This window comes from Psammomys obesus, unplaced genomic scaffold, assembly GCF_907164565.1.
Source record: "Psammomys obesus unplaced genomic scaffold, mPsaObe1.curated_primary_1811, whole genome shotgun sequence".
In the NCBI taxonomy this organism is placed as follows: domain Eukaryota; kingdom Metazoa; phylum Chordata; class Mammalia; order Rodentia; family Muridae; genus Psammomys; species Psammomys obesus.
In genome coordinates, this window is record NW_026596039.1 from 24,460,987 (window position 1) to 24,487,119 (window position 26,133).

The following is a 26,133-nucleotide window of genomic DNA, read 5'->3' on the forward strand; positions in this document are numbered from 1 at the left end:
CCACAGCCCTTGCTGCAGACGCTGGGGAGTCAGGAGTCGCGGGAGGAAGAGCATCGGAGGAGAAGTGGAGAGATGTCCACCCTGAGCTGGTGGCGCCTCCGGGCGCCTAGTTCAGTGTGGGCGAACTAGACAGCCGACCCTGGTCGGGTGTGTGCGCAGAGTGCGGTGCTCCCGGGAGGTGAGTCAGCCGGCCACCTGCCTGCCCAGTGGCACACACTCTCTTGTACACCATCTGCAGAGTCCAGACGGTGTTCGGGGTGCGCTGCTGTGGGCCAGGGGCGGCAGACCATGTCACGGCTCACCAGGGGTAGTTGACAAGGCTGCAGACCGCGCCTTCGGGAAGGGGGTTCGCCACCGAGTGGCCGTGTTGCCACAGGGATGCCTTTTCGGTGACTGGGAATCTAAGGGTACTCCATTTGTCACGGCCTTGGAGCCGCAGAATTAGGGTTTTGGGGCGAACCACCTAGAATCCCAACAGAATCCAGGCTCCTTGCCTCGACTGCGTGGCTGATAGCCACTCAGACGATGCGTGAGTTCTGTTGCAAGACCACCCAGGTGGACATCAGAGTGCGCTCTCCGAGCCACCTCTTCTGTGGCTTCCCTCTCTTTGCTCAGCAGAGCCAGGGGCTGCGCGGTTAACCCCGACCGCCAGGACGTCTGGTTGGGAGGGTCTTCGCGAACCAGCCATCCACCGCTATGCGCGGCACGTCCGCGGGGGCGGGTCTTGTTTTGCCGCAGTGGCGGTGGGCGGGACTACGAGCCACTTGGGGGTGGGACCAGAGCGCGGCTGGGAGATACTTTTCGGCTCCACCCCGTTGGCGCCATCTTGGAGGGTGGAGACAGTTTTGCTGCGCAGGCTTATCCTGATTGGCTCCCTGTGGTTGGGACAGGGCTAAGACAGTGACGTCACTCACTTAGGGCCGAGGAGGGCCCTCGTAGGTCCCGCCCACCAGTAGCCATCTTGAAATGGCCTCCGGTTTGCCGCGCAAGCGCGGCTTTCGCTTGGTAGTGGAGGAGACCGAAAGGCCACAGTGGCTTGAGTCTATGGGGTGCTGTCTCATCTGTGTCTGCTTTGGTGGCCAGCTGCGAAGATGTTCCCCAAATGTTGTCGGCCCCGCCCCTCCGGCACGGCCTTTAGCTTGCCGCGCGAATGCTGCCACCTCGCGGCCGCAGGAGCACTCTGCTTTTCCATGGAGGTTATCAACAGTTAAAAGTGTGGCCCGGGTGTCCGGAGGGTCGACCTGACAGACAGCAGGGCCTGGTTCACCCTTTGCTGGCTGTTCCCAGGCCGCAGACAGGAACGTTACCGGCGCCCTCCTGAAAGACGGCCGGTTGGCTGTAAGAGATGGGCTTCTGGGAGGGGCTGTTATGTTGAATGACAGGGCCTCACAGTCCCGCCCCTCCCGGCGCCATCTTTGCTAGTCAAGGGCGGGGCTTCGAGGCTCTCTGCTAACATGTTGACTGACAGCTGGACTGGCTTGCCGCAAAGAGGCGGGCCAGAAGGAGGGGCTTTCTAGTCCTGAGTCACCACAAAGCCCCGCCTACCCTGACGCCATCTTTGGGGGCTGCAGGCGGAAAGGGGGAGTGGCCGGGAGGGGCTAAGAAGGGGGATGGCTGATACGATCTTGAATGACAGCCCATCTGGCTGCAGGAGGTGGGCCTGAGGGAGGGGCTCTCGTCTTAATTGACGTGGCCACACAGCTTTATGGGCTTGAGAAGTTCTCCATGGGTGTCATTTTGTGTGACTGCTGAACTTGTTTGCGGCAAGAGGTGGTCAGGGGGAGGGGCTCTCTGATCTCGAGTTCCCATAGAGCCCCTCCCAATCTGAAGCCATCTTTGCTGGCATTAGCAGGCCGTTAACATTTATGAAGACGCCATCTTGAATGACAGGCTGGCTGTCGGGGGAGGGGGTAGATCTAAGGGAGGACTTTTCTTGTCATGATTGATTGGCCTATACAACTCCACCCACCTTGTCGACACCTGTTTGCCAAAGATGGGGTGTCTGAAGTTATCTGTCAAGGTGTCATCTTGATTGATGGCCTAGCTGGCTGTGAGAGGCTAGCTGGGAGAGGATGTTTGCTACTGAGTGCCCACAGAGCCTCATCCACCTTGGCCATAAGGGAGCACCTGACTTTGATGGCGCAGGTGCCATCTTGCACGCTAGCTAAGATGTGGCTACAAGGGGTTATCATCGTGACTGCTGGGGCAGATCAGCCCTGCCCATCCTTAGTGTCACCATTGTCTGGCTTGCTTGGGTCGGGGGTATATACAAAGTTCTCAGTAAGCCGCACTGGCTGGGCTGGCAGCAACAAGCAAGCTATGGGGACATGGTCTCGCGTGACCACGGAGCTCCGCCCACCGTGACACCATCTTGCTGACGTTTATGGTGCAGTAGCCATCTTGAATGACAGCTTGGTTTGCTGCAGGAGGAGGGCCAGAGGACGGAGCTCTAAGTTCTGCCTACCTGGGCGCCATCTTTATTTGTCATGGTTGTGGGATGGTGTTTAATGTGCTTTGCATTGCTGTCACCTTGAGTAACAGCTGGAGTGGCCACTAGAGGCAGGCCAGAGGGAAAGAATCTCTGTTCCTGCGTTAACATACAGCCCTGTTCACCACGTCATCATTTTCTTTCTTTCTTTTTTTTTTTTTTTTTTATGGCCTAGTCGTTTATGGTGCATGAGCAATCTTGAATGACAGCTTAGTTGGTTGCTAGGGCAGGTTCAAGGGAGGAGCTCTTCCTGAGTAACTGGCCACAGAGGTCAGCCTGCCCTGGTGCCATCTTTGTTGGTCACAAGGGGCATTTGGTGTACATTCTGCCAGTGTCATTTTGAATGACATCTGGGCTTGCTGCAGGAGGTGGGCCACAAGGAGGGGCTCGCTAGTACTGACCTCAGTGCCCTCCCCACCCTTGGTGTCATCTTTGTTGGCCAGAAGAGGGTGTCTGGTGTTCACTGAACAGATGTCATCTTGAATGACAACAGCCTGGCTTGAGGGAGCGATTCTATTCTGGACTGACATGATCATCACAGCCACACCCACCCTCCTTGGTACTATCTTTTTTGGCTCCAAAGGGGTGTCTGACAGTCACTGTGCATATGTCACCTGCATGCTGCAGGTCCAAAGAGGAGGTTGTCTTTTTATAAGTGACAGTTGCAGAGCCCTGTTTCATCTTGGTAGACTAAGAACTGGGACCTCAGAAAGTTTAATCTTGGTTCCAGTAGATGGCAGGGGCTGCAGTGCCTCCATCCTATATCCATACATAGATGACTGAAGCCACTATTTTCATACATGCGTACCAGAAGTGAATCACACCCAACTGCATAGCTCAGGACCTTGGGCAGAAGGGTGAGGTAACAAGAGGTTGTTAATTCAGGGTAAGAAGTGTAGTGTGTTAATCACTGGCAATACCCAGAAGATTGTTAGAGCCACTAGAAGGCTGCTTCCCAACCAAAGAAGACTGTAATTGTGAAATAAATTGGGTGCTTCATGTTTTCTCTTTTTCTTTTTTCCCCCACAGCTCTACCTTTTTGATCTATTCTTCTTGGGACAACTGGAAGGAAGACTAACTAGGTCCCCCAATAGCTGGGTGGCTGGTCCAGGTGAGTTATACTCACACCTCACAGTACTACGCCCATCTGTGAAGTATCTACTTCCCTTCCTCACATTGACATTTTCCTGATGTACATATATGCCACATAATTATAAGAACACCATTTGTGCTCCTTGAGAACATACATACCTGTCTGGTGGGTCATGACTTTGCTAGAATTTCCCCTTTAGCCTTACTCCATCCTTTCCAGTCTCTTATCTTTTCCTTTGACACTTCAGGCTTCTTGTTTGCCTTTTATTGAATGACTGAAGAAACAGGAGAAATCTATTCACCTTCCACCTACCTTCTGTATATGTTGTGTCATTTACTAGGAATATCATCTCAACTAGGAAAGAAATTATTTTCATGTATTATGGGGGAATTAAAAATGTGTAAAATATGATTGTACAGTTTGTTGCCTTGAAAGTACATATTTGCATGGAGAGTCTAACTTAAGGTGGGAGAGGACAGACGGTGCCTCCCTGAGATTCTGGGGAACTGTAAAGCTGATCTCCGAAGAATTATAAATGGTATGTTTCATGGGGATAATAGATTGATCAGAGGGGTCAAATATGTTCCTGAGGGATGCAGAAAGAGGAGCTGAAATCCCAGGATGTCTAGAACAAGAGAAGAGACAAATGACAACTGACTGAGGTGAGAAAAGGTAAGTTGAGGGCTTCATACTGTGTGCAAGGCCTTAAAATCAATGGTAAGTATTTGGGCTTAACTAGAAATACAATGGGAAGCCATTGAAGTGTTTGAACCACAACGATGACATGACGATCACATGTACATTTATAGAAATCATCTGGTTGCAACCTACAGAGGGCAGGGTAGGCACACTTGGCGTTTGGGTGAGAGGTGGCTTGGCTTGGAGTCCCAGCACTGGAAGACGCAAAGGGGGCATTGCCAAGAAGGGAGACCTCACAGAACTTGCTCCCTTTTTTACTAGTTTGCTGACTGATTCAGACCAGACATGATGAATCACATGATGAGGAGAAGTGAGCAGAATATCCAAAGGTTGTCCATTTGTTCAATCCATCTGCAAGTGTTGATACTCAGCCTATTTGGGACAGAATCATGCCAGACTCTGGCACTCCAGAAGTGAGTGGTATAATCCCTATTGAATGAGAACTCCATTTACCTGGAAAGTAAGGAACTGTGCTTAGCAAAAATAGCTGGCTATGCTTGTGGGGGAGCGCTGCCTGGGGAGGGGCTAACATGGCAGAGAGGGCCCCTGGAAGCTGGTTTGGTGCTTTCCTGACCCACGTGAATGCCCCAGGATTCCAATTTGGTGTTCAAGCCTAGGAAGAGCTAGAGGTCTTCCTTTTCTGCAGGATTCATGTATTCAGACCCACGTTTTACAAAGTTCAGGGATTTCACTTAGAACTATACTGACATGGGAACTGAAACAAAATGCTCCTATTCCTTCAGAAATTTATGGTGGGAGAGGATTGTAGAAGGGACCCAAATACTGGAAAGTGTGTGATCAGCAAATTCTTCTCCCTGTAGGCAAACCTACATGGGAAATGAAAGCATAATGAGGAGGTTGATGGGTGAGTATGAAATCAGAACCAAAAGGTATAGAAGAACCTTGATAGCACTGGCCTTTAAGACAGCCTAGTGCAACCACCTGGTCATAGTGATGCTGTTGCTATGGCAATCAGAAGACTAGACTCCTACCTTTTGCCCCTGTTCTCCACCATCTCCATTCAGGCTAGTTCTGATTAGAGAAGATCTATTGCCTGTAGATGGTTGGATTAGCCATGCATTTTAGCTTACATTCCCATGCTCCTATCCCCTAAAATAAATACGACCAGCTGGTCATTCAAATAAGGTCAAACATGTCATGCTGGTCTAGAAGACATTTTGTTTCTCTGAAGTAGCCTTGTCTTAGTGCTGATCATGAAACTGAACTCTTAGCTATTATTTCCTCTCTCTCTGAACTTTTGGGGAAATCCCTCAAGAATGGACAACAATAAGGAGATTTGGCTGGAGTGTGGTAAGTGCTAAGCTTATACCAAGTAGAAGAAGCCAGGATGGTGTAGAAATGACCTGAAAGAGCCATTAGACCAGAGGGTAGGGCCTTGGCCTTAGTGTTAGGGGTAGAGGTCATTCATTCCTTGCTCACATTCCCATGTAGGATTACTAATCCCCTAAAATGTCCCCTTGTCTCATATATATGCACACTTAAGCTTAGGGAGGTAAGACCAGAATCTAGTTGTTAGAGACCCAGTTGCAATGCCTATGTCCTAAGGAGCCATACACTTAAGTTGTCCCACAATAAAGACAACTACCTTTGTCATAATCATCCCAGGTGACCCATCAGCATATGTGAGTTTGAGACCCCACTATTAGAAGAAATCAGGCTACAGTATGTCTCAGAGTCAGATTTCTGGTGAAAGGACAGAGACTGATGACCCTGTCAGTGTTAGAGCACTTAAACTGAGAGGTGAGGTTAGGCCTGGGACTGGGACGGCACTGGACTCCATGAACGTACTGAAGTAGAGAATGCCGGTCTGCAGAAAGAGGCAGGAGACTGGAACAAACAAGAAGAGAGGAGAAACTGCACACCATGCTGTCCCTGAGAGATGACAAGAGTAACCTCCTCGGTTCCTGACTTTAAAGTTCTCAATTCCAGCCCCCTTTAAATGAGGTAGGTAGAATGAGTTAGTGGGCTTAATGTAGGTGCGCTATGATGAGGGCACAAAGTAAGTAAGTAGAAGTGGGGTAGGAGGATATGGGGTGGAGTTTCTTTCTCCTTTGATGGGGATGGGGGAGCCCCGAGACAAAAGACTGGGAAGTCACATGATTTCTCTCTTATCACACATAGTCCCAGATCCTTTTAGCCCCTGATATGTGTCCCTGCTCATCAGAATGCTCACCCATGGTTTGTCTGAGGGGGAAAAAAATCCCACCTACTATTTTGAGTAAAAGATACCTAATGAACTCAATCTTTATTATACATTATGCTAATTTGCCTGCCCACTCTCCTCTTCTAATTTTAGAATGAGAAAGAAGTTAAGTATTATAAAATATTCAAAGATTGGCACCAACACTGCCACACTGACTATAGCGGCAATGTCATCCTCTAACAGGCAGTATCACTGATCTATGGTTTCATATATTCCAACTCATAAGTGGAATTTTATTCTCCATGCAGAAGACTATTTCATGTCTTTATGAACAGACTCTTCAAAAGTAGAAAGATAGCTAGACATCCTCTCTAGTATCCCTCTCTGCCCAGGATGGGAAGGGCATGTTCATTACTAGCCTACATCATTTGGCCCCTCTCTTTAGCTTCCCTTCATCTAGCTCAGAGTCAGGGTAATATCTGTGAGCCTCCCAGGTGCCCTTGGCCAATGTCCAACTCATGCTAAGGTTCCTGCATGAAGAGAAAGATGAGGGGGAGTGTGTAAGCCAGGGAGAGACAATAAATAAAAGAAATGTTTTGCATGGGGCCAGAATTCAATCTTGGTTTGTAAAGAGGGTGAAGTAATAGTTTGGTGGGCAGAGGTGGGATTCAGTACCTGGTAGCCAGCCCCCTTGAGCACACACTGGGGAAGCAAATGCAAATAACAGCAGGGTGCCAGGGGCAGGCTTCAAGAGATAAAAGTGAGTGAGAAAGGAGGTCTTGTCAGGAGATCCCAAGCAGAGCAGTGGGAGGGTTGATAAAGCAGACTAAACTATGTGGAAAACAACAACATTAGATTTATTTGTATGTTTTAAAATAGTTTTTTTCTATTGTGAACTTTATTATTAAAAAGTTGGAAATTTAAAAAATTCACACAGCTAATAAGCAGACACAAAGTTTAATTGTGAACTTAAGATAACACCCTAAATAGAAGTTAGGAGACGTTTCTTTTTGATTAATCTGGGTTTTGGTTGGTTGGCCGATTTTGTTGTTTTGTTTGTTTGTTTGTTTGTTTGTTTTTGTTCATTTCAGGAGTAGTAGACATGAATGTATTTGAACATTTTCTTTCAGCTTACTTTAAATATAGTTCCATACATTTAAGTACACACACAGTGTAGTTTTCATGTGAGATCAGGTCATTCATCAGACATTTCAAACTCAAACTCCTCATCTATGATTTTGTTTCCTGGTCAGCACTATAATTTTCATAGATGAGTATATTTTTAGTAAGAAAGACACATGTATGGACTTAAAAGGGTTTAGGAGGGGTTGGGGTATGGCTTAGCAGGTAGAGCACTTGTCATGCAAGCCAGAGGACATAGGTTCAGATCCCTAACACCCATGTAAAAGCTGGGTATAGTCTGTACATGGAACCATAGTGAGAGACTAAGAGGGGGGTCCTTGGGAAGGGTGGGTCTCTAGGGCTCAGTGGTCAAAACAAAATGGCCAGTAAAGTGGAGAGTAATAGAGGACTACACACAAAGTCAACCTCTGGCCTTCATAAACACAGGCATGAATATGTATGGACACAATACACACACATACATGCACATGTAATAATAATATAAAAAATTAAAATAAAAAGGTTTAGTAATAATGATAAATTTAACCAGTAAGTATGGCTTGCTGTTTCCACACTATTTTGTAGTACACAAATATATTACATTTGTAATTGGGAAATAAAGCTGTGACATTCCTTAATGTCACATATGACTCACTGATTAGGTTACAACATACTAAAAGTGTTTGTTCTCACTTCCAGTGCTTCATGAACTCAGGATGCATGCTCTCTTCTGAGTATACTGACTTAGCTCAGTCAGGTCACCCTGTGTTTCACTGGGCTTTAGTGGCTCAGTCTTCAGGGGGGTATAATTGAAGTACATCATTTCTTTAAGGAGATTTGACTCAGCACTGGTTTTTCCTAGTGCAAAAAGGCTGTCTAACCTTACAAATAAATGCTTGGGTTAACAGCTCAACTATAAAGTGATGGCTGTCCACTCTTTCTTTCTGTTGAAATTAACCTTTCATTTAGTCCAAAGAAAACTTTGCATTTAAATAACCCAACATTTTTTTTTCTGATTTAAAAGTTCTTTCTGTTTCAGAAATTAAGCCCCCATATGGTTATGTACTGCCACATAAGTGCATATATGGACTTCCTTATGCTCCTTATTTTGAACAGAACATGTTATTTTCATATTTCAGGGTCACATTACAGGCAAACAGGCCCCTGCCTTTTCTATATCTGCTTTTTCAGGCCTCTGCTGTTACCTCTGGCCATTTAATTTCTAGAAGTTGTCTTTGTGACTTTGTCAAAGTTCCTCACAAGAAAGGCTAGTGTACACAGTTCTTGTGTGTGTGCCCATGTGTGTGCTGTGTGTGCATGTATACATGCACGCGTGTGTGTGTGTATGTGTGTGAGAAATAGGGAATATATGTGACTGTGTGTTTTATATATCTCTTAATTTATTTAGGATATGTCTTATGCCTCTACATACATCTTAAAATATTTATTTAGACTTACAGGTAGTTTGTAAAGCATATTGGTGAGAACTTACTTATTTTGCTGTTAATGGGATTTTTCTATTGCTATATTTACCAGTAAGTTTTTTTCAGGTCAAAATAATACAATGTAATATACTATGTTAGATCCAGAGTAGCATTTACATCTTTCTTTTCCTTTACTTGCATTAGTCAGGGCCTCCGAGATAGTGTGGAATGCTGTTTGTGGCAGAGGGAACACCTTTCTCCCACATGTGGAGGAATACCTTTGGTATCTAATAATCTGTTTCCTTGTGTTTATTTAAGATGGAGCTTTATTATGTGCAGAAATCTCCTAGTCTTGGTTCTTGCTAAGACGTTGTAAAAAAAGGCAGTGGGAGTTTGCAAACTCTTTGAAACATGGCGTGGTACATATGGGCTCTCCCTCTCCCCTTTTATTTATTATGCATAAAGTTCACCCTAGAAGACGCCATCCTTAGATTGATAGGATGACCTTTCATGGACATAGATTTTTTTAGATTTTGCTAGACTGTGTTTATTAAATATTTTTGCATTTATGAGCAGGAAAGATTTGCTCTAAAAATAAAGCAATGAAAAAGACAAATGAGTCCATTCCCTAGAGACCAGTGGTAGGGTATACAAATGGGTACTTCAGTATTCTGTTGTGTCCAGTCATCTTCAGGTATCTCTGATCTGGTACCTTTTTTAAAGAAGAATATCTTTTATTTATTCCTTTGAAATTTCATACATGTATACAATTAATTTTTATCTTATCAATTCCTCTATTTTCTCCTTTCAATTACTCCTGGGACCCACAAACTCAGGCATTTGTATTGGTGGCCTTTCTGAGCTATTCTGGGACAGACTTCTTTCTCCATCTTAATATTTCATTTGATGCTATTAAGCATTGTAATGTTTCTATATTTTAGTGTATCAGAGATCATCTTATACCCATTTACTCGAGAGTCACTTAGTTCTTTGAAAGACAACATGATAATTCACTGTTGGATACAGTATATCTTGTCTATTACCAAGATCATTTGAATGATGATGTTCTTGGCCATATGCTGTTGAATATCTCAGGGGTTTCATAGAAGTGGAGCTGATAGGACTGAATATACACACCTCAAATTTTGATGAAATCAGCTGTTCTGCAAGCAGCAATAAGTGTTCATTACTTTGCAAGCACAAGAACAGGAATGCTGTACAACTTTGGATTATTTTGTTTCCAAGCCCCTCCCCTCTTTTTTTTTTTTTTTTTGCTAACAAATGCATTTTTTCCTGTCATCATAGGAAAGAGTACTTCTGAAGTGGGCTTTGATTGTTTTCCTTTCTTTCTCTTAAAAAATCATTTGTTTTGGGCTTGGGAGATGGCTCAATCATTAAAGTGTTGGCCTTGCAAGCATGAGGACTGAGTTTGATCCCCAGAACCCATAGTACAAATTAAATTCAGCTGTGAAGCTAGGCTTGGTGATGGTGACACATACCTTTAGTTTCAGCACTTGGGAGGCAGGCATATCTCTATGAGTTCAAGGCTAAGTGGTTTACATACTGAGTTACACACCCTGTTTCACACACACACACACACACACACACACAAACACACACAGTTGTGTTGATTGATATTTGTAATTCAAGTGTTGGTAAGGTGAAGATAGATGCATTAGTCTAAGTGGTGAGTTCCAGGCCAGTGAGAGACTATCTCAAAAGCAAAGAAAGGTTGACACCCTAGGAGCAGCACTTGAGGTTACCCTCTGCTGTGTACACGTGTGTGCATCCATGTGTACTCCTGCACATAACACACCCGTGCATGTCATGCACCACACACATACACATAAACATAAATCTTTTGTTCCTCCTTGCTCGTTTATCAAATGCTAGTCTATTGGCCTTGCCAGATAATCTTGAGCTTATTAAACAAAGATCACATTTGTTTTCCAGAGTCATGAATTTTCTAAGAAAAGCAAATCATTTTTTGGCACAGAAGTTAGAACGCTTCTCGCGATGAGCTATGTTGATCTCTTTGGAATTACTGATAATATTTACACATTAGCCACATAAGTGGCTTTCATTCACTAAATTCAATGTGCCACATGTATGTCACTATCTGGCTTTGTGTCAGATAGTGAGAACTAAATAACAGAAAAAACAAATCATTTGAGTTACCAATTTACTGCTGTGAGATAAGCAAATAAGCCCATTATTTAAGAATAATCGTGATGCATATAGCTCCTCTCAATATCCAGGACTGTGAGTGCGCTTACAGTCTGTCACATGCTTTCTGTTCACTTGTATGTTTGTTCCTCTCAATAAGAACTTTTAATTTGAGAAATTCTCACTCCATATCACTTGTCTACCACCATACCTGAGACATTCTATGGGAGCTAGAGAGTGACATGATTAAAGAGCTAGATGCCATCCTGGGAGGCGACCCCACTGGTCTGAATTCTTTCATCAGAGGTTTTGAGCCTTACAATAAGCGGAATGTGCTAGGTCTCAGAAAACCCTGCTCAGACTCTGAAAATTCTGCCTTGATTGGTTACAGGCAGACCCTCACAGCAAGAGGAGATCAGCTGACCATCCTTGAACTGCTCAAGCCCTTGGGTGTGAGCAAAACAAACTTGAAAAACTCACCATTCCACTGGAAAATTACAAGATGTACCACCAGGAAGGTGAGCTACTACAGAAGGTAGTATTAGTGGCTTAGACAGTTGGTAGTCTTGGTCCTGCCAATGACTGTTCTGGTCAGGCTATTCTCTCTCATGGGGCAACAAAATAGGCCCCACCTGGACATATCCCACTAGATTTGACACATATGTCTCCATATGTGTGTGGCCAAATGACTCTTGGACAACAAACTGTCCCCAGCTAAGACTAACCAGTGAGCCAGCAGAGGAAAAGTGGGCCATCCTCTGGGAGAAAGTCCATTAGGGAGAGAACCTTTCATTACCATCATGGTATGGTAGCTTGGGAAATGGCCTGTTGGCTGCTTTCGGGTAGTGGTATAGTAGAGATGGTTACAGACATGTTCCCCACCCAGGCTTAATGAACAGGAGTAGATAGATGCCACAACATGAGGGCTGAGATGAAGCATGAAGGACCTGATCACTGAAACTGCTACGGAGAGGGTGGCTGTGTGTGAGAACATAGGCCAGCTACCAAAAGTATTAAGTTACTGCTTGGTGTCTTCTCAGACGACACCAGCAGTGACATGACCAGTGACGACGACATGAGCCGAACTGGGAGAGAAACCCCACCACCTCGATCATCCCATTCTTTCAGCAGTGAGTACCCTACCCCACCAGATGCCATGTCATAAAAAGGCATAGGGGCATGTAATCTCCATGAAGATTACAGCCTGAGAAAGTTCAGCATCACTCAGAGACCCAAAGAGAGCAGATTAACAGAGGCATTTTCATATGAGAACAGGCACCTATAACTGAATAACATGCAGGTGTTTTTAAACAATAAAATATTTACACTATTTAACATCTACTTCAGGCTGTGCTAGCAGAATTGTTCACAGAGTGGACGCGTGTTCTGCTTTCTCAGGTTCTTTACAATAGAATGTTGTACAATTTAAAGTCACCTGGCCTATGCTAGACATAGAAGGTCTATAGTCCTTTTCCCAAATTTGGAGTTGACCACTTCGTAGCTGAGAAAACAGTTGGGATGTCTGAAGTAAAGCTAGCTTACAGACTTAGCTTTGATCCTTGCTATGAAGCAAGCCCCACTTAGGGAAAAGCTTCTAGGGTAGCTACTGAGCCTGGAAGTCTATAACCTTCCATTTTGCATCTATCTCATCAAGGGAGGCATGTGTGCACACATAAAGGAAACACAAAAATGTCAAAGCACTTCTGTTCAATAAAAAACATACCTGCCTAGGTGACCGAGACCAGGAGCGCCGGGGTAGAAGCAGAGATGTGGAGCCTCGAGACCGCTGGTCATACACCAGGAATCCCAGAAACAGTAAGTTGTCTGCTTGCCTGAGGCTCAGGACAGAGCCTGAGCGCAGAGGCCTCAGAAGGCCCTGGTGCTCAATCTCGGTTGTATTTCTGTTGCTGAAAGTGTTTGGTCCCAGGCTCTAGCTTCTGAACTTCCTCTCAGCAGAGCCATTTCATGCCACAAGCCTATTTCAGCCTATGCGGTTGTTAAGTCAATATTTCTTTTTCTAAGCAGACATATTTCATTTAAAGAAAACTATAGATATATATTTATACATATACATACATATTTGTATATATGCCCATGGCTGCTACAAAACTTTAAAAAACAATGAAGTACTACAGACAGAGGTATGATCATGAGAAACAAACACATTTTTATTATGATGACATTGCCTGTCATGGTTTCATGCAAGTATGGGGAGACACTGCATCAAAGTGCCCCACATCAGTCTTTTTAGTGACTAAAAGAGAATTAGAGTAGAACCAGTAAGAACCATGCCAATGCATTATTGGCACTCAGACCACCAGAGCCCATCTCTTGTTCTTCCTGGACTTGGGAGAGACTGTATTTATAGGATGCAGGGCATCCTATAATTGTAATGAGGAAAAGATTCTCAAGTCTATCATATTTACCAATAGATTATTTGGCGACCCTCTAGGCTTTATCTCTGATATCAGATGAGGGAACCAAAAAGGTCAGTGACCGAGAATCAGAATACACGCATCACGCTTGGACCCTCACAACTTATGGCATGACTCTGACTCTAAGATTAGGAAAGATGGATGAGGCAGGGACCTTGGGATGTTTCAAGGCTATTCTACAGAAAGCAGAGAAAACAGACACATTTTTAAACATTCATACGCTAGGTAACTTCTGACGTTGGCAGGGATACCTGAGCCCCACCATGTTGAACTAGATCTTGCAGCCCCTGACAGTTTTCTTCCATTGTAGGGCTGCCTCAACGGGATCTTTCTCTTCCTGTGATGTCAAGACCACATTTTGGACTGGAAAGAGATGATGACAGACATTCCATGGATTATGAGTCTCGCTCTCAGGTATGCTCAGGTTTCCTCTCTTTCTAGAAAAATCTATCTTCATTTCACAACAAAGATACCCTTTTCTCCCCTGACAATATGTTCATCTGTCCCTAGATGTCTACTTGTGACTGAGATCCCTCAGTCACTCTAAAGACAAGGCAAAGACCATCTCCACAGGGAATAAGTGGCCAAGGTCACTGTTGCCTGTTTTTTGTTTTTAATTGATCCACACAACAAAGGAGTGCTTGCTCCTCAGTGTGTGTGTCACTTGCTAGGGTAAGTGGCAGAGGGATTCTATACATCTTACTGCCCTCCCCCGCCGAAGTCACCAGCAGAATAGTTGTGACCCTAAAAGGCTTACTGGGCAGGGAGAACAAAGGCTCTGGAGCTGATGAGAATGGGGTACAAACTTGGCTTTGCCACCTACTGCTGTGTGGGATTGGTCACCTCAACTAAGCCGAACCTCAGTTTCCTCATCAGTAAAAATGGATGTGGTGATTGTCTCCCGGTGCCATTGTAAGGAGTCAGTGAGAATCACACACCCATGTGTGTGTTGAGTTCCTATATTGCATTATCTGGCACATGGCAGGCACACTGCATGGGGCAATATGTATTAGGGTGTTGGGTAAAGGGGAAGAGGATGTGGGATCTGAGCTGGCTCTTAACAGAGGAGAGCCTTAGCATCAATAGGCCTGAGGAAAGAGGATGGAACCCTCATTTCCTTTGAAATTAAGCATCTAAGCCCTGGGAAACACAGCTGTGGCCAAGACCGACAGGATCCCTGCTCTGAGATGCTGTTGCCAGTGGCACAAGTAAATATTCATATAAACACTACGTATGTTTGATGAATTTTCTGAATGCTCTCAAAGAAACAGAACAGCACAGTCTTGATTTCAATCAAGAAGCTGGGAGGAATGGGCCAGGCATGAGGTTGAAGGGGGTGGAATCCCAGCCTTTAGGAAGAGCATAGGCAAATGCTTTCTGATCAGAACTAAAGCCAGGCATCAAGCAAACCAAAGAAGAGCCAAGCAGATGGCTAAGGGACGCAGGGCTAGATTACTAGTGTCTGATAGTTGAACTTCATCTAGCCTTGCTGCTCAAATTCTCATCCACGACAATGTGCAAAGGATTGCTGACCAAGAACCATGCTTGCATAATGCAAAAACTCTAGACGACACTGATTCACACTCACTCTGAGTAAAAACAGAGGTGCTAGATGGTACAAATCACATTTTGAGGATGTGCAGAGCAGAACGTTCTCTTGCAGTCTCTTTAATCACATGGAAATCCCTTAATAGTTCATGTGTATAGCTCACATTGTGAAAACCTAGACTGTGCCATGTTATCATGACTCTCAGTCCTCTTCCATTCAAACTTGTTTGTAGCTTATATACATTTAGCTATCACAGTTGATGGCAAACATAAAGGCTGTAACTGCTTTAAAGCTACTTAAATTATTTTTATACAAAAGCGCCACTTTGTTTCATAGACGCAATGTCATTCACATTTTAATTTATGCAAATTAGACATAAATACTTAAAAAAATACATCTGCCATTTCCCTTGGGCGCTGTGTACCCCAGGGACAGTGACCCTTTTGCTTCTCAGGCTCCCAAACTCTTGACTCCTTTGCTCTCTGGCAACTTCATGCTGTGAGCTCTGGTTTCCTATGTTATCTTAGGCACGTGGATGTACCCTCTTGCTCTGTCTTTCATTGTAAGTAAATGTCAACCCTCCCACCCCAAACCTGGGTAGCACACAGCATGTACCTCCAGGGAGCTTCCCATATGGAAAGAGGAGGGACAACCAACAAAAAGGATGCATTTAGCATTCTTGGGTGTTAGCTCTACAAAGGTTGCAATGCTTCCTGCCTTTTTTTAGAGTTCATCTTTTGTCCTAATTTTCAGCCCTAAGTGAGAAAGATTTTCCTTCCTGAAGCTCTGCTTCTTTTCTTTGCTCTAATTTTTATTGTTGCTTGCTTCTCATTGTTTGCTGTTTAATGACTAGCTATGGGCAGTTGCATAGATGAAGCTTTTCTTCTTCAACCCTGATGCTTGTTCTTTAAATATTTTTGGCTGCTTCCCATGTTTCTATTTAAATTCAAGCCTCCTTTCAGTAACAGAACAATAATAAATTTAATATCAAAACATGAATGCTTCCTTTGCACTATTTTTCTTTCTATTTAAACAATAATCACACTGCGGAATCTTAACCCGCAGTGTTGCAATATTGTGAGTTCTCACCATTTTACAATGAAGAATCCGAGGCTCTGAAAGATTTCCATATCTGTCACACAGCTCATGAATGCTGTGGTCTGCTTCGGACCCTAAAGTTCTCTCCAGCTCCAAAGCCTATAAACTCTCACAGCACCTTCTCCATACTCAGTTCCCTTCAGGCTTCAGTACCCTCACCTTGGGTATTGCAGTTCACCAAGACGGTGAAACTCTAGTACTGTCTTCTGGTAACAAACAAAGGCCCTTTAAGCTCCTGCAAAGAAGACAGTCCTGAGTATTACAGGGGATTTTTTTATTTCTTTTTGAAAAAAATATCAAGGCAAAAGGTAGCTCTAAGTTGAGAGTTTCGGATGTGTTGACTTATTTGGAAACCATACACAATGGAAACTCTACACTGTAGCCATGCTATGCAATAGAGAGACAGGAAGGGAGCTTAAAACCATGTAGTCTGACCAGATGTTTGTAGAGAACATTTTCTTTCTGTTCCCATGAGTATACTATGCATGCTGATTATTTAGCCTGCATGGGCTTTCCCACCAGCCTGCTCCATACATAACTGTAGCTTCACCTACCACTTCAGGCACCATGGGAGGCCCTCTGTAAAACCTTTGCTCACTGTTCAGGACCACCCTGAACTGTCCCTCCAAGAAACCCATGTAGCATTTATTATCTGTATCCCAATTTACTGTTTACTGTTCTCTAATTGTTTCATGAGTCTTTTCTCTCCAACCAAATTATAAGCTGCATGAGGGCAAGGAATATGTGTCATGCGTCTTTGGGATCTGCCTCAGAGTGTAGCACAAGGTAGGTACGATGTAGGCCCCTAGTAACACTTGCCTTGGATCGCTCAGAACCCCAAATACCGTGAGCACTTCCTATATAACTTCATAATCGTAGCTCCCATGCCGCCAACATAATTCTCTCTTTGAATATCCATGGGGACAGATTCCATTGAGAGGCCTGTGTTTGATGTTTTAGGATGCTGAGTCATACCAGAATGTTGTGGAACTCAAAGAGGACAGGAAGCCTCAGAATCCAATTCAGGACAATCTGGAGAACTACAGAAAGCTGCTCTCACTGGGTGGGTACCTAACTCCCTGGCCACTTTCAATCCCATTAGCAGAGCCTTTTGTTACTGTGCTTCTCTCAAGATCTTTGAGTCCACGCTAGCATATTTGGGCCTCTAGGATAACAAGAAGGCTTTGGTGAACTTGCTCCTCTGTTGAGAAATGAATCTGTCTACTTTTGATTGAAGAATATATTTTATGAACTAGGGCTGAGCAGGAAGATGGCTTTTGTCACAGTTTTTCTATATGATCTCACATCTACATGTGGATCCCTCCAGAATCATGCAGTGAGAGTAGGCAGTTGCTGCAAAAGCACATAAAACCAAGGGGTCTATGGTGCTAGACAGTATGTAGAGAAAGACTACTGAGACTACTGAGAAGCAGGGAGAGGAGCATAATGGCACATGCCCCAAAACTTCAGCACTGTATGCTGAAACAGGAGGATCACCAGTTGAGGCAGTTGGGGCCACCTACATAGTGAGCCTTTCTGAGAAAGAATGGAGTCTCTCAAAGAAGTGATCAGGAGGTAAAAACTAAAAGAAGGTACTCTGAATTCATGCATATATGGAGTCTTCATACCATTTTCTAAGTGTGCTTACACTAAGGGAGTCAAAATGTCGCTTTCACCAGGTCAGAAAATGAATAGGAAGGAAACAAAAGACATCCTCCCCTTGAGGGGGGAGCAGCCTTACCAGGCCATGGTAGAGGACAATGCAGCCAATTTTGATGAGAACTGATAGACTAAGATCAGAAAGGAGGGGAGGACCTCCCCTATCAGTAGACTTGGGGAGTGGCATGCATGCAGAAAGGGGAGGGAGGGTGGGATCGGGAGGGGAGGAGGGAGGGGCTTATGGGGGGATACAAAATGAATAAAGTGTAATTAATAAAAAATTTAAAAAAGTATTTGAATATGAGACAGTCGATACTTAACTGTGGCGGGGGGGGGGGATCAATTTATGGTGATGGGCCTCAGTCTTCAGGTTAAATTTGAATGCCATTTTGTGTTTGTAACCAGGAGTACAGCTTGCTGAAGATGACCGACACTCTCACATGACACAAGGCCACTCATCAAGGTCCAAGAGAAGTGCCTACCCAAGCACAAGTCGAGGTGAGTGACAAGTGATCTCACATGGAGAAACTTCAACATTTCACACTTTCAAACACCACAGCACTGAGAGGCTAGGGAAGAATTACATATGGGGGTTTCTTTCCAGGTCTGAAACCCATGCCTGAAGCAAAAAAGCCAGCTCACCGCCGTGGAATCTGTGAAGATGAATCTTCTCATGGAGTGATAATGGAAAAATTCATCAAGGACGTGTCTCGAAACTCCAAATCCGGAAGAGGGAGGGAACTGACTGAGCGTCCTCCTCCGAGGTTCCCCAGGCCCAGTGACAACTGGAAGGATGGTTCATCAAACAAAAGAGAGTCAGTGATCCAGGAGAGGGGTTATGAAGGGAGCATGTTCAGGGGAGGCTTCAGGTTCAATGCAGACTTGGTTTCCAGAAGCAGAGGTCTAGAAAGGAAGAGGCGTTACCATTTTGATTCTGATGAGAAGGGTTCAGGTCATGAGCATAAGAGCTGTGTGAGGAAGAAGCCTTTTGAGTGTGGTAGTGAGATGAGACAGGCGATGAGCATGGGCAACCTGAGCTGCCCTCCCTTCTCTGAGTCACAGTCAATCGATTTTGCGGCAGATCCGTATGTGTGTGATGAGTGCGGGAGGTCGTTCAGTGTCATCTCTGAGTTTGTGGAGCACCAGATTATGCACACTAGGGAGAACCTCTATGAGTATGGAGAGTCCTTTATTCACAGCGTGGCTGTCAATGAGGTGCACAAAGGTCAGGGTGGGGGAAAACGCTTTGAGTGTAAGGAATGTGGAGAAACCTTCAGTAGGAGCGCCGCCCTGGCTGAGCATCGCCAAATCCATGCTAGAGAGTATCTTGCAGAATGTAAAGATCAGGAGGACGAGGAGACCGTCATGCCCAGTCCTACCTTTAGTGAGCTGCAGAAGATGTACGGCAAAGACAAGTTCTATGAGTGCAAGGTATGCAAGGAGACCTTTCTGCACAGTTCTGCCCTAATCGAGCACCAAAAAACCCATGGTAGAGGCAACCCCGGAGATGACAGAGATGAGCGCGAGCGCATGCGTGCACGTGCATGGGAGCAGCGGGAGCGTGAACGCGAGCGTGAGCTTGGAGAACCCTTTCTGACCTGCCCAAACTTCAATGAGTTTCGGAAGATGTATAGGAGAGATAAAATCTATGAGTGTAAGGTATGCGGAGAGAGCTTCCTTCATCTCTCATCCCTGAGGGAACATCAGAAAATCCACACTAGAGGAAATCCATTTGAAAACAAGAGCAGGATGTGCGAGGAGACCTTTGTCCCTAGCCAGGCCCTCAAAAGGCGACAGAAAACTTACCGGGAGAAGCTGTTCGACTTCAACAATGCCAGAGATGCTTTGATGGAAAGCTCAGACCCCGGTGAGCATCAGAAAAATCGTTCTTGGAAGCATTTCTTTGATGGCAGAGGATATGAAAAACCCTTTGCCGAATCTCAGAAGAGTCATACTATAACAAGACCACCTGAAAACAAAGAAGATGACAAGCCGTTCACCATTAGCACCAATCCTAATGACAAGCTGAAATTTCCCACAGTGGAAAGTGGCTGCCAGGAGAAATCCTGTGAGAGCTCTGTTATTCACATCTTGGGCCCTGCAGAAGCTCAGAAGAGTCATGGTGTACTGGGGTTCACTAAACCAAAACCAGTGGCCGAGTCTAGCACCCAGAGCTCAGGCAGTATTGGCCACCCCAAAGTCCACTCTGGAGGGAATAGCTATGAAGGAAAGGAATACAAGGGATCCAACATCCACAGCTTGCCTGCTCCTCGACCTCTGAAACGTCACAGAGCAAATGACCAGTATGATGAGGAAGGAGAATCCTCCATTTACATCTCAGATCTTAACAATAAGCGAAGGAAGATTCCTACCAGAGAAGACACTTATGAAGGAAACAGCAGCAACAACCACAAGGATTTCATCACACCAAGTCTATTGAGTGCTGAGCCTGCAAGTCTTTCTGGAGAGTCTCGTGATCCTAATCAAGATGTCACATTTTCAGTTCCCAGCTCAAGTGTTCGTGAACACCAGAAAGCTCGTGCCAAAAAGAAATACATTGAGTCCAAGAGCAATGAAGCTTCTGTTATCCACTCCCTACCTTTTGGTGACCTGCAAGCAATTCGCCGCCGTAGAGCAAAGTTCTTTGAGTGCCAGGAATGTGGGGAGATCTTTGCTCATAGATCTGACCTCATTGAGCACCAGAAGATTCACGACAGAGAAAGGCCTTCTGGAAGCCGACATTATGAGCAATCTGTCATCCGCAGCTTTGCCCCTAGTGACCCTCAGACCAGTTATGCCCAAGAACGTTTTGTTCAAGAACAAGTACGCAAATTCAGAGCATTTGGACAACGCTCTGCGACCAGCAACAACCTCAGTGTCCAGAAAATCTATGCCCAAGAGAAGTTTTATGCCGAGGAGCCCCATGATAAAGAAACTCATGGTCAAAAGATTCATGACAAAGAGCCATATGGTAAGGAGCCTCATGGTGATGAGCCCCAGGACAAGGAACCTGTTGATCAGGAGATGCACAGTGAAGAGCCCCGTGGTGATGAGCCTCATGGTCAGGAGCCTCATGGTGATGAGCCCCATGACAAGGACCCTCTTGATCAGGAAATGCACAGCGAAGAGCCCCAAGGTGAAGAGTCTCATGGTGATGAGCCCCCTGGCCAGGAGAAAGCTGAAGATACTACCATTCAGGCGTCAGGTTCCGATGAGCATCAGAAAGATGATGCTAGTGACACTATATATGAATGCCAGCACTGTGGGCTGGGCTTTGCTGATCTCACAGACCTCACAAGCCACCAGGATGTCCACAGCAGAAAGTCTCTGGTTGACAGTCGCGAATACGCACATTCTGAAGTTCATGTCCACTCCGTCAGTGAATTTGAGAAAAAATACTCTGGAGAGAAGCTGTATGAATGTCCAAAATGTGGGGAATCTTTTATTCACAGCTCATTGCTTTTTGAGCACCAGAGAGTCCACGAACAAGACCAGCTGTATGCTGTAAAGGCCTGTGATGATGGCTTCATCACTCTCTTGCCTGTGAGGCCCCGGAGAAATTGTGCTGCAGAAAGGGATCCTGCTGTCGCTGGCTCAGCCATTCGATGCCGTCAGTGTGGACAAGGCTTCATTCACAGTTCTGCCCTAAATGAGCACATGAGACAACACAGGGATGATGAAATACTGGAGCAGAGTGAGTTGGCAGAAGAGATTTTCATTCAAGGCCTAGCCCTCACTGAGTATCAGGGAAGTGAAACCGAAGAGAAGCTTTTTGAGTGCACAATCTGTGGGGAATGCTTCTTCACTGCCAAACAGCTGGGAGACCACCACACCAAAGTTCACAAGGATGAGCCCTATGAGTATGGGCCATCCTACACCCATGCCTCCTTCCTCACTGAGCCCCTCAGGAAACACATCCCACTGTACGAATGCAAAGATTGCGGGCAGCCCTTCCTAGATGACACCGTCATCACTGAGCGTATGGTGTTTCATCCTGAGCGAGAAGGAGGGTCTGAAATAGTAGCTGCCACTGCCCAAGAGGTCGAAGCCAATGTCCTCATTCCACAAGAAGTACTGCGAATCCAGGGGTCAAATGCAGAAGCTGCTGAGCCTGAAGTAGAGGCCGCCGAGCCTGAAGTGGAGGCTGCAGAGCCAGAGGTGGAGGCTGCGGAGCCTAATGGAGAAGCTGAAGGGCCAGATGGAGAAGCTGCTGAGCCAGATGGAGAGGCTGAGCAGCCCAATGGAGAAGCTGAACAGCCAAACGGTGATGCTGATGAGCCTGATGGAGCCGGGATCGAAGACCCAGAAGAGAGAGCCGATGAGCCAGAGGAAGAAGAGGTTGAAGAGCCAGAGGGAGATGCAGATGAGCCCGATGGTGCAGACATCGAAGACCCAGAAGAGGAAGGAGAAGATCAAGAGATTGAGGTTGAAGAACCGTACTACAACTGCCACGAGTGCGCAGAAACCTTCACTTCCAGCGCAGCGTTTGGAGAGCACCTGAAGAGCCACGCCAGTGTGATCATCTTTGAGCCTGCCAATGCTCCCGGAGAGTGCTCTGGCTACATCGAACAGGCCAGCACCAGTGCAGGTGGTGCCGAACAGGCTGATGACAAGTACTTCAAATGTGATGTGTGTGGGCAGCTCTTCAACGACCGCCTCTCCCTTGCCAGACATCAGAATTCTCACACTGGCTGAAGAAAAACAGAAAGAAACCAAATCTTACTCCCAGAACCAGACCCTTAAATCAAAGAGAGAGCCTACACCAACCCATAATGTCAATAAGAAATTCAACTTTCTATATACATCCTGGACTTCACATCGGATAACTGTGAATGAAAAGGGACAAAGAGATTGAATACAGAGATTCTTTCAGTCTTAGCTCTTCTCTACTGAGCATCAGTATACACTTGGGAAAGCTAGAGTTCACACCTTCCCTTTCATCCGAGTAGCTAGATTGAGGGAAAACCTGGTGACTATTCAAGACCACAGAGGTTGCCCCAATCGACTGTACATGATCCCCTTTCATACCCTATACATAAGATTCCTGCCGTGTATATAAATGAGCAAATCACAGTGAATCAGTGATACTTATATTTGGATTTAGTGTGCTATAGAATTTAAAGTTTACTCACAGAGCTACCTAGCCTGGTGCTCTGATTTTTTTTTCCTGAGGAGGAAGAGAGCAACAATTTAGCATATATTTGTAAGTGTTGTCCATCCTGCGGAAGCTTTACTGTGCATCCCTTGATCGCCATTAGTACCCTTTCCAGTAATGGAATGTTTTGTCCCCTACCTCTTAGATAGTCCTGTGAAGGTGTGAGTGTGAAAGATCTTTGAATCCTGGCTGTGTGAAAACAGACATCATTTTAGCTTCCATAGCCATTTGATGTGCACCCAACCCCCTTGAGACTGACTGTATAAACCTTTATAATATATGGATTTGTCTTTGTGACCCAAATCAACCCATCCCCATATTTTATGTACCTTATAGTGGTTTTCATGCAAAAAAAAAATGTTACATTTGAGGTGTTTTTTTAAAGTTTCGGTTTTTGTTTTCTAGCCAATTTGTGTATTCAATAGTGAATTCATGAAACCTGAAGCTTTCCCCTGTAAATCTTAGTGTCTTTGCCTTTAAAGAGTGGGTGGCGACCATCACTAGATCACAGTAGTGCCTAATGAAGGTTGGGAACCACAGGAGAGGCTCTTACATTGTAAATAAGGAAGCAGACTGACACCCTTTCATTAACTCTGCTGTGTGCTTCCTGCCTTAAGTGACAAGTGGCAGTGTCTGTCACCTGTGTGGTATTGTCTGTGCTTGCCACAAGTCACTGTGCTCCCTGGGTGCCCAGGAGCTATTATCCTTAGATCTCTGTATCTCCAAACTTAACTCCTCTGTTCTTTATGTGTCTGTCAACCCCAAGTCTAATTTGCATTAAAAAAAAAAAAAAGCAAAAACACACATTAAAAAAAAAAAAGCTTTCTTTATAGTTAATCCTAGCTTAACATGGACTCAGGTTCCCCAGCAGCCTTAATTTGTTTTTTGTTACCATTGTTCTTTCTCATTGAGCCCTCCTAAGTGTTTCTGAGCTTTCCATTTAATGTCCTGTCTGTCTTGATGTCATCAATTGTCCTCTTGATCACAAAATGACTTCCCAGCTTGAGATTTCCTGCGTCCTATATATGGACTGCCTGCGCTCCTTTTCTTCCCCTTCCCTCGCATAATGGCTATATAAAGACAATTTTTTGGCCTTCAGTTGGCTGGGGAAAAAAAAATTTAAAAATTTAAAAAATAAAAAAAAATAAGCAGATCTGTAGCTGAAAGATCAAAAGATACGTACAGATCATCTTCTAAAGCGAAGAGAGATACCTGCTGACTCTGACTCTTAATTTTCTAGATCTGTAGTCTGGAGCTCATGGGGGAGTGTGTCAAAGCCTTGCTGAATGCCAAAGTCTTCGGAGGTTGGAGAGCTAAGAGTAAGAAACAGAAATGCGTGAGCCAAAGCAGGGAGTTCCAAGATGACAGCAGATCTAGGAAGGAAATAAGACAGACTATAAAACACCAGCAGCAGGAATTGGAAGGTCAGGGTGGTAAAAACAAATTTTATGAGTGTCCTGTGTAGTTGGAAGAAAGGCCTTTCTGATGGCATGGTGTAAGTGAAGGTCAGCTGCATAGAGAGGCCCCAGGTTGGAACTGACACCAAGGAAATGGGGGGGGCAATAATGCATTGGGGGAAGCACCCTTGAAATGGAAGTCAGTGTCATAGTCATCTGGCTAAAATTGGGGATTGACAGTATACCCTATGAGACCCTTTACAGAAAGGAACTTGTCAAAAATTCAGTGTCCATTCTAACCATCACAGAGTGAGGAGAAGATTAGGATCAGTTGACATGCCAGAGTATAGACAACTAAGTCAGGGTGCCCCCGGATGCCTATGCAGTTGTGTAGAGGTGATACTCACAAAGTGTTGTGAAGCAGATATTCACAGAATATGAAGTGGAGGAAGCAGGACACAAAATTATATTTATACTACAATTACAACTGTTTTAAAATGTATGCTTATAATCAAAAGCTATTGTGTTGTCGTAGTTATAGTTGAGCATTATTTTCTTAAATTTTTAGAATATTCTTTATAGTAGTTTACTCAAAAGTTAAGGATCATATTTCCATCATGAACATAATTGAATTCATTATGAAGAACTTGGAAAATAACAGAAAAGTGGAGGAAAGATAATCCATGTCCCCACCATCCAAAGATAGATATACTCTTTAATATCTTGTTTATTCTTGTTGCTGTGCACAGGTTTATATATTATAACTGTGTCAAAACGTGTATTCAAGATAGTTGTTCTAGTATTCCTGTAAAATTACAGTAAAATACTTTGATCTGAAGTTTTCCCTAAGCTCCTTGTAATAGTCACCTGATAATAAAGTTTGGTATGTTATGTCACCATTATAAGCATACTATCTATGTACCCAGTGAAAATTGGAAAATACAGTAAAATTGAAAAGAAAAATCTGCCCACATTCCCCACATTCAACAACTGTTAAATCTTCATCTGTGCCCTCCATCTTGTGTCATCGCACAAACTTGTGATTGAAACAGTGTTAAATAGTCTAAAGCAAAAAAGAAATGTGGGAAACAATTAAAAATAGTGTTTGGGGGGGGTCATGATTAAATATTTTGTTCCAAATTTCTTGAATAATCTTCTGGTGTTTGGGTAACAAACTTTAAGTAATGTACTCTGCATCACAAATATAAGATATACTCAAAGAAAACTGGGAAACTGTGGTGAAGTAGAAAAAAATTGTATTTCCAACAAACTCGTGGTAACACCTGGATCTGTGCACCACATGTGTGATTATTAGGGTGTCCATGATAGTGTCAACAGCAGGAAGAAGTGTGGAGAAGTGTGGAATGGAATCGTGGGGTAGCTGTGGTGAGATTCCAGTGAAGTGTGTTTTCTCAGTTTCTTTGAGGGTCTTTAATCATAGCGTTCTAGTAGGCTGCCCTTTTGCTTATATTTCCATTATATATGCAGTATGTGCCCATTCTAGTAACCTTGAAGATGTGGAAACGTAGAGAGAAACTCACCCATATTTTCATCACCCAAAGACTGTGTTAACACCTATATTTTCTTTGTCTTGTTTCTGTGCACAGGCTTTTGGTTTGTTAATATGGTTGTAGTTGTTCTATCTTGTAATAGTGTCAACAATAAAAAATAAAGTTAAAAATCA

General features: G+C 44.5%; 1 protein-coding gene across 3 annotated transcripts; it reads left to right on the forward strand.

Moving 5' to 3' along the window:
* Positions 1–27: 27 nt before the first annotated feature.
* Positions 28–26,133, forward strand: Peg3 (paternally expressed 3). 3 transcript variants are annotated; one of them, XM_055621907.1, is made up of 9 exons: positions 28–178; positions 3,518–3,599; positions 11,548–11,674; positions 12,197–12,286; positions 12,888–12,971; positions 13,902–14,005; positions 17,199–17,301; positions 18,303–18,395; positions 18,502–26,133. In XM_055621907.1, the coding sequence occupies exons 3-9, from the start codon at positions 11,659–11,661 to the stop codon at positions 22,590–22,592; spliced, it is 4,581 nt and encodes a 1,526-aa protein (XP_055477882.1). In that variant the 5' UTR covers positions 28–178; positions 3,518–3,599; positions 11,548–11,658; the 3' UTR covers positions 22,593–26,133. The 3 variants fall into 3 exon arrangements, with proteins under 3 accessions (XP_055477882.1, XP_055477884.1, XP_055477883.1); XM_055621909.1 differs by lacking the exons at positions 28–178; positions 3,518–3,599 and adding exons at positions 4,984–5,145; positions 6,115–6,245; XM_055621908.1 differs by lacking the exons at positions 28–178; positions 3,518–3,599 and adding exons at positions 5,557–5,591; positions 6,115–6,245.